Source organism: Lagopus muta, chromosome 32, assembly GCF_023343835.1.
Source record: "Lagopus muta isolate bLagMut1 chromosome 32, bLagMut1 primary, whole genome shotgun sequence".
NCBI lineage: Eukaryota > Metazoa > Chordata > Aves > Galliformes > Phasianidae > Lagopus > Lagopus muta.
The window spans coordinates 733,762-749,679 of record NC_064464.1 but is presented as its reverse complement, the minus strand read 5'-3'; the positions used below and the strand labels follow the sequence as shown (position 1 = coordinate 749,679).

The window sequence follows — 15,918 nt, the reverse complement described above, 5'->3', positions numbered from 1 at the left end:
CTCTTGGATGCTGTAGTTTACTTCTCCTTCAGTGATTTGAGTCACAATCAAATGCTTATTCCTTTTTGCCTCTACAGTTCAATAAATCTTATTTTTCCCTTACTCTGCAGATCTACTTGGTGAGTCTTTTGGCTTTATTTGCTGCATTTTTTTAGTTGGATGGGAACATTTTACTCTAGTGGGATGAGCTGATGGGTTCCATCCCAGCCTCTTGAAGCGACCTGCTCTTGAGTCTTTTAGCCTGTGTTTGCAAGAGATGATTCAAGGTTTTCAATGCTCTCACATGAGCTTCTTACTGCAGAATCAAATATAGGCAAGGCCACACAGGTGGAACCAAGTGGGCACCACCTGCAGGCTGCCCTGCTCCAAGGAGCTGCTGAGGCTGTCCTGGGGCCAAGGAATCTGAGCATCCCAGCACAGCCATGAAGGCCACATCAGACACACAGCACAGTAAGGCACTACTCTGACTTCTTTGTGTGCAGTGCAGTTCTGGTCAGGGTCACTGTTCAGGATGTCCTTGAACAAGGCTTCAATTATTCGGGCTTTGACTGTGCCCAGAAATGGGGCATACAGAATTTCTTAGGGCAATCAATTCCAATAACTCCCCCTTCTCAGCAGGCAGCAACAACCTGCTGTGCTCTGCGGCCAGTGTAAAAACAGTTGACTTGCACTTTACTCCAGGTTGACTCACACTGTACTCAAGGTTTACTCAAACTTGTCTTCAACTTTACTTTCACTTTATTCAGGGGTTTACTCTCACTTTTCACCAGGTTTCACTGACATTCTACTCTGGGTCTGTTCACTATCTCTTCCGGGCCTACTGACACTTTACTTAAAGTTTACTCATGCTTTACTCCTGGGCTACTCAGTTTTCTACTGGTTTTATTCACACTTTGCACCAAGCTTGCATACTATTTCCTCTGGGATTACTCTTACTCTACTCTGAGTGGACTCACACCTTACTGTGGGTTTTACTCACACTTCACTCCACGTTTACTAACACCTGATTCCAGCTTTGCTCACTGATGACTTGGGGTTACCTTACAATTTACTCCAATTTTACTTGCACTGTACTCTGGTTTTACTCACACTTTTTTTTTTTTTTTGGAGCGTCTTTGACTCACACTTTCTTCAGGGTTTACTCCAACTTGCCTTCAACTTTACTCACACATTACTCTGGGTTTTACTGACACCTTACTCCGGGTGTGTATGGTCTCTCTTCAGGTCCTACCAACACTTTACTCTGAATTTTTAACACACTTCACTCAGAGTTTACGGACACTTGACTCCTGGTTTATTCACTATTTTCTCTGGGTTTTACTTACACTTTGCAACACGTTTGCACACTCTTTTCTATGGCTTTACTCTTACTATACTCCAGGTAGATTCACACCTTACTCTGTGTTTTACTCGCACTTTACTCATGTTTACTAACTGTGTCACAGTTTTGTGTTCTTGGTTTTCAGTATTCCACATCATAACATCATGCAGTGCAATGGGAGTTGAAGTGTTAGTGCTGCAATTCCAGGTACCTGTCCCTATACATTTATGGAAGTCACGGGATCTGCCCCTTCCGGGTGGGGCGCTCTCTTACTGCCTTGCAGTGGGTGCTGGAGGTGCTTTCCCAGATGTTCCAAGCTTTCCAGGTTTGACTCAGTCTCAGGAACTCTCTCTGTCCTATTTTATTTCATTTATTACTCTCAATTTTAATTAGATTGTATTATATTGTATTATCTTGCATTCCGATATCATAGTAAAATAATTTTCCTCCATAGACTGTTGCTGCTGGTTTTTTTTGTTTTTTTTTTTTTTTCCTTGAGCCCAGCTACCACCTCCCTAACTCTTTCCCTTTTCCTTCCCATTTTGTGGGGCCAAGGGGGCGGAGGCAGGGGCCTACTGCCCGCTTGTCACAGGCATGGATAGATCTAGTTAACTCTGTCACAGCTGGTCTATGAAACGTCATTTCTGTGCCATGACCAATGAAGATAATGCTGGAGTAGAAGGTCCAGGCCACAAGCACACTGAGCACAAGTTCTCACTTACAAAATGAACATGGAGGCCTCCACAGCAAAATGCTGCTTCACATCACCTTTTCTCTCTGGACTCTGCCCCACACCATCAAGCCCACTGTCGATACCCCCAGGAGCCCGCTGGGCTGGCAGCTGGAGGGAGTCAACGTGGGGATAGGAAGCGCATCCCTACACCACTCATCCCAGCAGGGACAGGACAGGGCAGGGAAGCAAGGGAGAGGCAGGCTGAGCACACGTGGCTGGATTGGTGATGTGAGGCCACTGTCACCAGTGCTGACCCTGTGCTGCTCAGGGTGGGAGGCAGTCCCAGCTGGATGGGTTCTCTACTGCTAAGTCCCTCTCCATCTGCCCTGCTGGCTCAGCAGCATCACTGCACAGCCCTCATTTGCATGTGCGCACCCCAGCTTCCCCTGTTTCTTTGGATCAATGGTCTGTCATTGCTTAAGGTAGTAATCACTGCCCTCTGAGGCTCTAACACTGTCCCTGGAGATCCCCTGGCATCTCTGGGCTGCTCCAGATTCCTCTCCTGGACGACATCTGCCATCAGCCCCACTGCAGCAGGGAGTGTCCCACACAGTCATGTTCAAGACCTGTTGCTGTTTGCTGGGCCATGTACAACCAAGAAGGGAGCTCTCATCCATGCTTTGCTCCTCTACATGGGACTGTGAACCATTCTGAACACCAACAAAATTAGAGGACTTTCCTGAGGGCAACTCCTTGGCTGTATTCCTGGCACAGCTTTGGAAGAGGCATTCAGACTTGTGGCCCTGCGCTGAGCAGCTCCATCTGTTACGATGGTCCCAGCAGGGAGCTCAGCTGTGGCACAGTGCTGCACACTGCCTGCCCTGCCTGCAGCCACAGGGATGCCACCCTTGAGACAACAGCACTGTCACCAATTGCACCGGAACTGAGAGCTGACACAAATGCAAGGACACAAGAGGACAGCTGGGAGATGTAAAGAAAGCAGAATTGAAAAGATCACGTCCTGCTGCTGCCCATGACCATGGCTCCAGGGAAGCAGCAGCACTGCTCAAAGGCAGCAGAGAGGGAGCACCCAGCGGGCAGTGAGGGGCAGCCTCACAGACACCAGGGCTGCTGCTCCGTGTGGCATTGGGCTCTTGGTTCCTGCACCGCTCCTGTGTACAGGGTTGCTCTCTGTGATCCAGAGCAGGTGGGACCCGAGATAAATGAGTTTCTGATGAATTCTTTATCTATTCAAAGAGCCCAGTTACTTTTGTACTTTGGCAGGATTTCTAGCCAAAAAACAAGGTAGAAAATAAAGAAGAAATGTGATGACAAGTATTGTTTTATTGGAATGAAAATTATCATAGGAACAACAAACAGGGAGGGAGGGTGAAATAGAGTTGAAATAAAGGCAATCCGAGCTGTTCCTGAATTTCTAACAGCCACATGACGAGCATTTCACTGATGCTGAAACAATATATCTCCAAACAGTTTCCTGAGAGCATCCTTCAGCTCCTGATTCCTCATGCTGTAGATGAGAGGGTTCATTAGTGGAGGTATCACTGTGTATATCACTGCCACCACCAGGTCCAGGGATGGGGAGCAAATGGAGGGGGGTTTTAGGTAGGCAAACATCACAGTGGTAACAAACAGGGAGACCACAGACAGGTGAGGGAGGCACGTGGAGAAGGCTTTGCGACGTCCCTGCTCCGAAGGCATCCTCAGCACGGCCCTGAAGATCTGCACATAGGACAGCACAATGGAAACAAAACAAGCAAAAAAAATAGAGGCACTAAATATGATAAGTCCAAATTCCCTGAGGTAAGAACCAGAGCAGGAGAGCTTGAGGATCTGGGCAATTTCACAGAAAAACTGATTCACAGCATTGCCACGGCAGAGTGGCAGCGAAAATGTACTGGCAGTGTGCAGCAGAGCATGGAGAACTCCACTGGCCCAGGCAGCTGCTGCCATGGTGGCACAAGCTCTGCTGTCCATCAAGGTCCCATAGTGCAGGGGCTTGCAGATGGCAACGTAGCGGTCATAGGACATCACAGTGAGGACAGAGTATTCTGCTGAAAAAAGAAAGACAAACAAAAAGGTCTGGGAAACACATGCTGAGTAGGAGATGTGCCTGGTGTCCCAGAGGGCATTGGCCATGGCTTTGGGGAGAGTGGTGGAGATGCAGCCCAGGTCGAGGAGGGCGAGGTTGAGGAGGAAGAAGTACATGGGGGTGTGCAGGCGGTGGTGGCAGGCTACGGCTGTGCTGATGAGGCCGTTGCCCAGGAGGGCAGCCAGGTAGATGCCCAGCAAGAGCCAGAAGTGCAGGAGCTGCAGCTGCCGCGTGTCTGCCAACGCCAGGAGGAGGAACTGGCTGATGGAGCTGCTGTTGGGCATCTGGTACTTCTGTGCACCAGGACCTGTTCAAGGAGGAAAAAAGTCAAAGACAAGTCTTTCTTTGTGGGTAGTGTTCCTTCAGCTCTATGATCTACATTTCATGAGGCTGAGTTTGCCATGATGGACTCTGCACTTTTTATCTCTATGAAGCAGACTTGTTCATATGAGTACAATGGAATGTGGTGATGGTGTGGGGTCAGGCTTTCTTTTCAGAATGTATCAGATAAAATCACTTCTAATGCAGCAGTGCCAATCAGTATTTGAACTGTAATGCCAAAACTATATGTGTCAAAGCTAGAAGTTCTTGGGATCACTTTTTCCTACAAATTCTCATCCTGCTCACCATGCCTAAGGAGTGCTTGCTGAAGTCTGAACAGCTGTAAGACCTGAGATGCAAAGGGATTCACTGCTGCTTAGTGCAGGGTAAGACTGACTTTATTTCTACTTGCTCTGAGCTTGTCTACTTTGCAGACACAAAACCATGGCGCTCCCATAAAATTCTGAAGTCAGATCCAGCTCAGAAAACAGGAGTCCATTGCCCATCACTCAATATTCACCCTTTCTCAACGTACTTCAGCAATCCCTCATCACCACACATCCTGCAATCAAAACCTAACGTTCATTTCACCAGCCCCACAGCATTTCCTTGCATATTGCATCTCTGCTTCTTTCACTGACTTTGACCTCCAGGTTATGGGAAAGATTTGCATTCTGAAGGTCAGCTCACAGCTCTGAAGGACACCTCAGGGAGATGTGTCCTCATGATGGCATCTCATTAAGGGAAAGCCAGCTCCTTCCCAGCCTCACAGACTGCGTTGCCCACAGCCCCAGGCAGTCGCTCTCAGTCCCTGTGCACTGCAGAGGGTGATGGATACGTGCCTGGGGAGATGCTGCTCTGCTCTGCTGGAGCTCTGCCTGCACAGGAGGTGCTCCATGGTCATGAGGGCAGAGGTGTTTCTAGGTGGGATCTTGCTCAGAGGAAGGTCTTTTACCCACTGAAGGGAGTAATTCCCTGATCATATCTCTGTGGTTTGCAGATTTTCAACCTGGGGGCTGTTTTCCTGTTTGCCTGATCTGCAATGGGATGTGCCAGATTCAGTGATCCCTGTTGGAAAAATGTATGCATTACCTATAGTGAGAGACTTACCGTGTCCATGGATGAAAGCAATGCTCCTGCAGTGAGGTCGCAGCCTGCTGACATCCCTCACATCCTATAATCCCTCTCTCCTTTCTCTTCTATCTTCACGTAACCTGCAGAACGTGCCCCTAGTACTGATGCACAGCACACGGGAGCTGCTCTTACTCAGAGCTGTCTCTATGCAGCACTGCCCACTTGTATGAGCTCCCTGTGTCCCAGGAGCCCAGAACAGCCCAGCAACAGAGGATGTCATTTCTATCTTCCCCACTGATCTCCTCTGAGATGTCCCAGGGTCTCCATGGCCAACACCTCCTGAAAGACAACAGCATCATGACTATACTTTGAAAACTGCAGAATTAACCACCAAACGTCCAGTGGACAGTGACTAATTCCAGACATATTAGTTTAGTTCTATTAGGTTAGTTCTAACAGAGCGTGTTTGCTAACATAAAAAGGACACACAGACAATTACAGGGAGGGTTGGACTTCCCCTGGGCAGGGCAGTGATCCATCTGAGGCAGTGCAGGCATCTCATCCCTAGATGGAAACCCCGGTTCTGAAATGGGATTCCGCTCCCCACAGACTTACAGGAGTTTCAGGGATTCCTCTGGTTCAGTTCAGATGTGCAACAAGGGGTTGCCTGCATGTGAGCTCCTGCTCTGAGTCCTTGGTCCTTCAGCAGGGAGTCAGTTCCTCACGCACTGACCCTGGCTGATGACCAAGGTGCCTGGGGTGCTCCTGGATGTGTGCTAGTGCCTGTAAAGTGTGTGGGACATCCCTGAGAGATACACCTCCTTCCTGAGCATCAGCTGTGGGCCAGAGAGGTGATAGAGGTATTGTTGGCCATCCTAAATGGCAACAGACTCCTGCGTTTATGGCTCTCAGTTGTGTCATTTTTGCCCATCTCTAGCATAGTTATGCAGCTCACTAAATGGATGAGTTCATGAAAGAAGAGGCAGATCTTTCTCTGTTCCTCATCTGCTGCATACTCTGGAGCTCAAGGCACTACAGAACTTACAGACATCTTTATTCTTCAACTGATGAAACCATAGTTTGCTATGGGCTTACACGTGAATGGCATCAGAAGCAGCCGAGTGTCATGCCAGTTCCCTAGCGGGTCCAGCACACTCACATGCAGCTGCAAATGGAGCACAGGGCCTTCAGGAAAGCCATGTTTTTTCTGTGGTGCTTAAACTACTTCAGACATGGATCTAATGCACATGAGCTACCATCTGAGCACAAGCAGTAGAGATGCACTGAATCCAATGATGCTTCTTGAATAGGATGTTTTCATATGTATTCTTATACTAATGAGAACACCAGCACATACAGGGCAAGACATGTTAGCTCTGTTGCAGACCTGAGGTCTTGTTTGAACCACAGGGACACGGTTAAATGGCTTCCAAAAGTGGACTGTAGCACAAGGGAGATACAGAGTTTTTAGAATGGATGGTAGAGGAGACAAGGAAGGGCCACTGCCCTCTGTGAGAGTGCAGTGAGCTCTTCCTGGGGATGGCAGAGCAGCCAGGTCAGAGAGAATGGAAATGGCAAGCAGGGGACCAACAGTGTCTGGTAAGTAAGAGCAAGTGGAAGATGCTCTCTGCAGACAGATGGGAGCCTCATGTTGTCAGGCCCTTGTTCCCTTTGGGGGCTTTTCCACTGCAGTATGTGCTGCGGGGACAGCACAGCAGGGCATGCATCACCCAGGAGATCCCTGGAGAGCACAGCTGGCAGCTTCTTGACCCAGCCATGGAGGAACCAAAGAGGAGAGGTGCTCTGCTGCATCTCATGTGAGCAGCCCCTCCAGCAAGGAGGGGCTGGTGAGGAATGTGAAGATCGAAGAGAACCAGGGCTGCAGTGGCTATGGGATGGTTGAGCTGAAGAGTCTGAAGGCAGGGCGAATTACAAGCTCACACCTTTGGGCTTCAGGAGAGCACACCTTGGCTTCTTCAAGTGTCCGTGGTGTACAGAACAGCAGGGTTATGCTTTGAGGGAATAGGGTCAAAAGATGTGGTAACTGTCTAAGGATCTTGGCTTCCAAACTGAATAAGTCCATTCCAAGGAAGAGGAAGCCAGGTAAATATGTCAGAAATCCTGCATGACTGGGAATGGATTGCATTGGTCTCACCCAAACACAGAAAGGAAGTCTGCAGGAAGTGGAAACCATAAGAACCTGGCTGCATTGAAGAGACTTTGTCCAGCATACATGCTGAGATGAGTTTAGGAAAGTCAGAGTTCAACTGCAGTTGAATCTACCCAGGCATATCACAGACAAGAAGGGCTTGTAGGAATATGTAGTCTACAAAAAGAAGGCTAGGGAGAGTGTGGGTCCAGCATAGAATGGAGCAGGGAACATCATGAGACAGGAAATGGAAAAGTCTCTGATACTCATTTCTTTTCACTGTTTATTAGCTGCTCTGGGCTTCTTGGAATCCCTGGTGCCAGAGAGAGCTATGAAATGTTGATGCAAGGCAGATGTACTGTTGGTGAAAGAAGAGGTGATCAGGGAATACCTAAGCAAACAGGATCCAGTGCTGAAGAAGCTGAGAAGAATTTTAGGATTTTTTAATGGTTTTGGCTGGAAGGACCTTAAAGACCATGCATTTGCACCCCCCTTATTTTGTGCAAGGCTGTCTCACAGTAGATCAGGATGCCTGGGGCCCTTGACATCTCAAACATCTCCAGGGATTGGGCTGCCAAGTCTTCCCAGAGCTATTTGTTGCATACTAGCTCCATGTCTCACATCATGATCTACGGAATGTTAGAAATTTCTTCCAAATGTCTATTGTAAATCTTTCTTTTGGTTTATTGTGTTTCATCCTGGTCCTATTATTCAGAAATGATGTAAGAAGTCAGTCTCCACCTTTTTATTTGAACAAGACCATGGGTAGAAGATATAGGGAAGGCATAATGCAGAGTAGTGCCTCCACATTTCAGATCTCCAACACAAGGAAGATGTCTGCAAGTGGGAGTTGATAAAAATGTGTTAACACTTCTCAACTTCAAATATTCTCATGTCTCCTCTCTCTTTTTAAGCTGAAAACGCTCATATTTCAGGGGATGCTGTGTATTTTTTTTATTTATTTATTTACTTGTTTATTCTTAAAGGACAATGTTTTCAAAAACTGTGTCAGCAGGACACAGATGCCTTCAGGTACAGGGACACAGGCAGTGGTGCCAGTGCCAATGCCTTGTGGCCAATACCCAGCGTCCACCGCTGCTCTGCCCTGCTGCGTATTTGATGTCCCTCATCCTCCAGGTGTCTCCAGCTCTCCTAAATCAGTGACCACGGTTCAGGGCATGTATTCAGCAGGCCATCTGGACACGTGCTCTTCCCAGATGTGTCCAGTCTCTCCAGATTTCCCAATCCCTTGCTCTTTGTTCACTCAGATATCTCCCAACTATCTGCCTGATTTGTGGCCATTAGGGATATTACTGGAATTTGCTCGGTCTCTCCAAATTCTGACGGACTCTTTGATCTGCTCGTTAATTGTGATGATGTCTATCCCTTCCTATCTCTGTCTAACTTACTTCTTTTACAAATATTCCACGTGAAAGACAAAGGTCATTAGATGCAGCTTGGACAAGTCATGCAATTGTTCATTCAATTGCATCATGTTTACAACTGTTTGTTGACAAAAAAAAAAAAAAAAAAAAAAAAACTTTCCTAGCCCACGAGCAGCTCGTTCTCTGAGGAAAGCCAGGGGGAGTTGGTGTGTGAGAATCCTTCTTTGTTTTTTTGGCTCAAAGCTTTCTTCCTAAGATATTTCTTGTGATAAGACTCTGAATGATTTGTTGAGGAGGCAAGTGATGGGTGCTACTGTCTGACAATCGACATCACTTTCCGGACATTTGAAAGCCCCTTCCTCCAGAGCTGCTTGCCTCCGAAAGTCAGTGCTCAGGAGTGTTTACTGGCGGAAGATCTGGCCTGTGACTAAACAGCTCCAGCTTGATACAGGAAAACTGAGGAATGATACCATCGTGTTCTGTGAAAAACAGGATGCGCATGGGCATCCCTGCTCCCTCTTATCTGCTGGCAAGGCCTGGAAATGGGAACAAAGGAGTTTCTGCTGAGATCCCAGAGCCAGAAGCTGGCACTCCAAGAAGGGCTGACTCAACCACTTTGGATTTTCCCCATTTCCCGGATTAAGATTTGTAATAAAATGGTTGGACCACCATTTGAACCGTTGTTTCTTAATCTCAGGCCGGGTATAGAGGGTAATAAAAGAACCTCCTCTCCCTCCTACAAATTGGAGTGAGACACAGTGCCAAGGAGGTTTAACACTGTGCAAGTGACTGCAGAGGAGAAGAGTGAAGTGAAGAACAGTGATGCAAGTCCCATGGGGCCAATGTGAGTAGAAATGGGGTGGGGTAGCTGAGGAGGATTTTTGTTCACAAAGTGACAGAGCAAAGTTCATTAGGGGACATCCTGGACCAGTATCACTTGCAAAGTGCTGCTTTATCTTCTTGTTTAAACACAACTATAAATAAATAATCAAATAGTCTTCATAAATGCACGTCATTCTCTATCTCTTTTAGGTCTCTCCAGATACCTCTCCAGTTTGCTGTACAAGTTCTGAAGTCCTGAGGATGACAAGAAGGCATAAGACACAGCAGGGCTCTTCAGATTGTAATGGACCCCAGGGGGCATTTGCTGCTGAGTCCATCAACCTCCAGTGCAGAGAGAAAATTGCATGAAGTGCTGAAGAAGACAAAGTCAGAAGGAACAGTGAAGTTTCTAGGAGTATTAATGGGCCCCACTGAGGGCCATTATCAAGCTAGCTTCCCCAGGGACTTGTTAGAGCAGAGAATTGGAAGCCATGATTGCAGGCAAACCAAGGAACTGGGATGGTGGCTGTGATGCTGAGAAAAGCCTTCTTTGTCTTGTGAAGCAGAAAGACCAAGCCCTGATCCCCAGAGCCTTGGCAGGGAGATCCTGTCCCTTATGTTGGCTCAGGGCCTTTCCTGGGGCAGTGGGATGGAGGTTTGTATGATGTCAAATGAAAGAGAAGGGGACAGCAGCTGCCAGACTCTGCATGGGGTGCAAGGGTGCCGTGAGGCCCAAGTCCCATGTGGGCAGTGTGTCTCATGGCAGGATGTGGGATGTGTGAGTGGCCCAGTCTGAACAAGTAGTCAATCCCAATGAAACTTCGTACTCTTCTCAGTTATATGAGATCTCTCAGTTATGCTGCCTTCCTTCTTACAGTCTGCCATAGTTTTATGTCCTTTATGTTCTGTTGTGCCCAGAAGTGCACCCAGTGCTCCAGGTGTGGCTGCAGCAGAGTGGGACAATCCCCTCCCTTACCTAGCTGGCAATGCCATGCTCAGTGCATCCAGGGGACAGTTGGCCATCCTGGCTGTCTGGGCACACTGCTGACTCACATTCAATTCGCTGTTGACCAGGACTCCCAATGCCTTTCAGTGGGACTGCTCTCCAGTGTCCCATCCCCAGTCAGTGAGTATGTCCAGAGTTGCCCCTACCCAGCTGCAGAATCAGGCACTTGTTCTTTTTACACTTCATGTGTTTGATGCTTACTCAGTTCTCTATCTTGTCCACATCACAGAATCACAGAATCACAGAATCGTAGGGGTTGGAAAGGACCTCCAGAGATCATCGAGACCAACCCCCTGCCAAAGCAGGTTCCCTACACCAGGTCGCACAGGTAGGCGTCCAGGTGAGACTTAAACATCTCCAGAGAAGGAGACTCCACAACCCCCTTGGGCAGCCTGTTTTAGTGCTCCGTCACCTCACCTAAAGAAGTTCTTGCACACATTCCTGCAGAAGTTCCTATGCTGCAGCTTATGTCCGTTTCCCCTTGTCCTGTCTCCATGCACCACTGAAAAGAGACTGGCCACACCCCCATGGCCCCTACACCTCAGATATTTATAAACCTGGATTAGATCCCCTCTCAGTCGTCTTTTCTCAAGGCTAAACAGACCCAGTTCACTCAGCCTTTCTTCGTAAGGGAGATGCTACAGGCCCCTCACCATCTTTGTGGCCCTCTGCTGGACTCTTTCCAAGAGATCCCTGTCTTTTTTGTAATGGGGAACACAGAACTGGACACAGTGCTCCAGATGAGGCCTTACCAGGGCAGAGTAGAGGGGGAGGATCACCTCCTTTGACCTGCTGGCCACGCTCTTTTTAGTGCACCCCAGAATGCCGTTGGCCTTTTTGGCCACAAGGGCACACTGCTGGCTCACGGCCGACCTGTCGTCCACCAGGACACCCAGGTCCCTCTCTGAAGAGCTCCTCTCCAGCAGCTCATCCCCCAGCCTGTATTGGTGCATGCAGTTATTATGCCCTAGGTGTAAGACTCTACACTTGCTTTTGTTGAACCTCATCTGCTTTCTTCCTGCCCAGCTCTCCAGCCTGTCCAGCTCTCGCTGAATGGCAGCACGGCCTTCAGCCAATCCTCCCAACTTCGTATCATCAGCAAACTTGCTGAGGGTGGCCACCATCCCCTCATCAAGGTCATTGATGAAGATGTTGAACAAGACCGGACCCAGCACAGACCCCTGGGGGACACCACTGGTTACAGGTCTCCAACCGGACTCTGCACCACCAACGACGACCCTCTGTGCTCTGCCAGTCAGCCAGTTCTTAGCCCACCTCACTGTCCATTCATCTATCCCACACTTCCTCAGCTTAGTTATAAGGATGTTGTGGGAGACAGTATCAAATGCCTTGCTGAAATCAAGGTAGACTACATCTACCTCTCTCCCCCCATCCACCCAGCATGTGATAACATCATAGAAGGCCACCAGGTTGGTCGAGCACGACCTCCCCTTGGTGAACCCATGCTGACTACTTCCGATAACCCCCTTCACTTCCAGCTGTCTGGAGATGTTATCCAGCACAAGCTGCTTCATCACCTTTCCAGGGACAGAGGTGAGGCTGACAGGCCTATAATTGCCTGGATCTTCCTTCTTGCCCTTTTTGAAGACCAGAGTGACATTGGCTATCCTCCAGTCTTCAGGGACCTCCCCTGTTATCCAAGACCTCTCAAAAATGATGGAGAGCAGTTCAGCAATGACCTCCGCCAGCTCCCTCAGAACACGTGGATGCACCCCATCAGGTCCCATGGATTTGTGGACATTAGTGCTGCCTAGGTGCTCATACACCACCTCTTTACTGACTAAAGGGAAGTCTCCAATTCCCCAGACCCTCTCACTAACCTCCAGGGTGTGGGAAACCTGAGGGAGAGCCTTTTCACTGAAGACAGAAGCAAAGAAAGCATTCAGTATCTCCGCCTTCTCAGCATCCCCTATTACCAGAACCTCCCACCCCCCCCGCCACTTAGTAGGGGGCCCACATTCTCTTTAGTTTTCCTTTTAGTGTTAACATACTTAAAAAAGCCTTTTTTATTATCCTTTATCACTTTAGCCAGATTCAATTCCAGGTGGACTTTAGCCTTCCTCGTTGCATCCCTGCCGGCCCTGACTACATTCCTACATTCTTCCCAAGTGCTCAGACCCTTTTTTCACATTTCATGGACCTTCTTTGAGTTTGTGCATGAGCTCCTTGCTCATCCACACAGGTCTCCTGCCACCTTTTCCCGATTTCTTGCTCACAGGGATGCACTGATCCTGGGCTTGGAAGAAGAGCTGTTTAAATCTCACTGCAAGTCCTCTCCACCCTCAGTGGAGGCAGCAGCTCCTCCCAATCTGGTATCATCAGCAAACTTGCTCAAAACATCTTCTAGTCCTACATGAAGTCATTAATGAAAACATCACAGAGAAGTGACTTTGAAGTTGCACCTCATGGAACCCTGCTAGTGACCATCGGCCATCCTGATGAAACCCCATTTACTGCAGTCCTTTGGGCCCATTGGCCAATTGCTCACCCATCACGTTATGTTTCCCTCTAAGCCTTTGCTGGATATTCCCTTGGTTATCTAGATGTGTGACCTTCCTTGTCATAGAAGGATATTAAGTTTAATAAGACTTTCCCCTAAGGAACTTGTCTATGACCAATGACCGAATTGTCCTTCAGCTGTTTCTCAGAAACTCTCTGCAGCATTTTCTTCATAGTTTTAACAGGCACTGAAGTGACAGTGACAGCTCTGTAATTGACTATGTCCTCTTTCTTGCTCATGTTTAACATTGGAACAACATTTGACAGCTTCCTGTCAACTGGGAACTGGCATGACCCTAGATTTCTTCTGATGCACATTTGCATTGGAGCCCAGAGCAAACTCAGGTGTCATCAGTGAAACAATGTAGATATGTCATAGCTTTGTAATGCCTTGAACTCCAGAGTATGCCACAGGTGGAGCAGAGAGGAAGATCTGGCTTTTCTGTTGTGAGCTCATCCATTTTGTGGAATAAAAGTGGAATAACACGGCATGCCCCATGGGGACAGATGCAAAAGGCACAGTGTGTGCCCTAAGCACAGGGCTGTGGTGGCATTTAGGATGGCCAACAATACCTCCCTTCTCTCCCTCAGCTGATGCTCAGGAAGGAGGTGTCTGTCTCACAGATTTGCCACCACAGCTTACAAGCACCAGCACACAGCTGGGATCACCCCAGGCACCTTGGGCATCACTGAGTGCCTGTGTGTGAGCAGTGCAGGCCCTGTTGAACAAAGACCAAGGATTCAGATGAGGGGCTCACACACAGACACCTCATTGTGCACATCTGAACTCAACTAAGAGGACTCCTGGCTCCCATGGTTCTGTGAGGAACTGATCCCATTTCAGCCCCAGGGTTTTGCATCTGAACATGAAATGCCTAAACCTAGTTTTAGGGTGGGATGGGCTGATAGAAACAGGACAAGGAGAAATTGCTTTAAATTACAAAGTGGATACTGAGGTTAGATGTTAAAAAGACATTTTCTACACATTGGCACTGGAGAAAGTTGCCCAGAGTGACTGTGGATGACCCATCCTTGGAGGCATTCAAGGTCAGAATGGATGGGATGCTGGGCAGCCTGATCTGCTGGATGGCAACCCTGCCCGTGGTTGGGGGTTTAGAACTAGGTTGTCTTTGAAGTCCCCTCCAACCTAAGCTTTTCTTACGATTCTGTAATGTTATGACTGCACTTACAAGTCATGAGTGGAGGTTTCCAAATTTGCCATTTGTTTCCCTTATGGTCAAATTTCTTTTAGTAGGAAAAACCGTGCTTCTGGAATCCAGCGAATGTGTTGATTAATTGAGCTGACTTTGACCCTGCTTCTTTGCAGGAGCTGTCAGGTCAGGAGAAGCATGGATATCTCCTTGGAGAGAAGGAAATCACATCCTCTGCTTCTGTGCTGGGCCGGGCTCTTGGGACACAGGGAGCTTATAGAAGTGGGCAGCACTGCTGAGAGACAGCTTTGTCCAGGAGCAGCTCCTGTGCAGCACACAGCAGAGCTGGGGGCACGATCTGCAGGTGAGAGGGTGACGAGAGAAGGAAGAGAGATTACAGCATGTGAACAGTGCGAGAAGGCTGTGAGCTCACTGGAGGAGCACTACTGACAGGCTTGATGCGGTAAGTTGCTGCAGACAACGCATCTCTTTTACTGCAGGGATGAATAAATTTGGGACATCCCATTGCAGATCAGGCTGCATATACCCCATGCTTCTTTATCAAGGAAAAACAACTGCTCCAGCTGAGGCTTTCCTGCAGCAGCGTCAGAGCACATCCCTGAGGGCTGCAGCCAGGTGCCCAGAGCTGTCCTGCAGAGCGGATCCCTGCTGTGCCGGGGCAGGGACTCTGCCGCCTGCCAGGCTCAGCACTCAGCCTGCCCAGGGAGCTGCCCAGGGCGCTGCGGGGAGATGTGTGGGGGGAAGGAGCCCCCCGGCAGGGCAGGGCAGGGCAGGGCAGGGCAGGGAAGGGCAGGGGCCTTCTGCTGCCACAGCTGCTGCCTGGGGCTGGGGCCCTTGACACTTCTGTGGAGATTTTCCATGTATCCATCATTCAGATAAGGACCTTGCAGACTCTGAGCTTTTGTTTTTTACTTAAATGAGAGCACAAATGTGCTTGAATTAATCACCGAGACTCTTGAATCAAGAAGGAGATGTGGGAAGCAGCTTCTGTAAGTTACAGCTTCTGTATGTAAACGTGGGCACAGAGAGATAAAGATCTTTTGACAGTAAGGCTCTGCAATGTGGTTTTCGACTGTACTGCCGGGGAGGTGTGTGTGTGCAGCTGGGTAAGGAGAAGACTTCCTGAAATGTCTCTGGCAACAGCAGTGCTGATACGGGGTGTTTAAGTTCCAGTTCTGCCACTGATCCTGTCTTAGGGGAGTTTTTTTTGACCATGGCTCCTTAACACTTCTCACGACTGCAGCAGTGTGATGGTTTCTGATTAAGGAATGAGCTTGCTCTCCCCAGGAGACATCAGCTCAAGGCTACCAATGTGGGGGTGCCCTGGACAGCTGCCACAAGCTCCAAGATGGGCACAGCTCCTAT

General features: G+C 48.7%; 1 protein-coding gene and 1 pseudogene across 2 annotated transcripts; both read right to left on the bottom strand.

Moving 5' to 3' along the window:
• Window positions 1-15,918, bottom strand: part of LOC125686165 (protein MANBAL-like) — a 115,159-nt pseudogene that overhangs the window by 57,567 nt on the left and 41,674 nt on the right.
• Window positions 176-4,388, bottom strand: LOC125686141 (olfactory receptor 14J1-like). Of its 2 annotated transcripts, XM_048929829.1 has the most exons (2): window positions 3,484-4,388; window positions 176-188 (listed from the first exon to the last, which is right to left on the bottom strand). In XM_048929829.1, exons 1-2 carry the CDS (start codon window positions 4,386-4,388, stop codon window positions 176-178), a joined length of 918 nt encoding a protein of 305 aa, XP_048785786.1. The 2 variants fall into 2 exon arrangements, with proteins under 2 accessions (XP_048785786.1, XP_048785785.1); XM_048929828.1 differs by lacking the exon at window positions 176-188 and having other exon boundaries at window positions 3,343-4,388.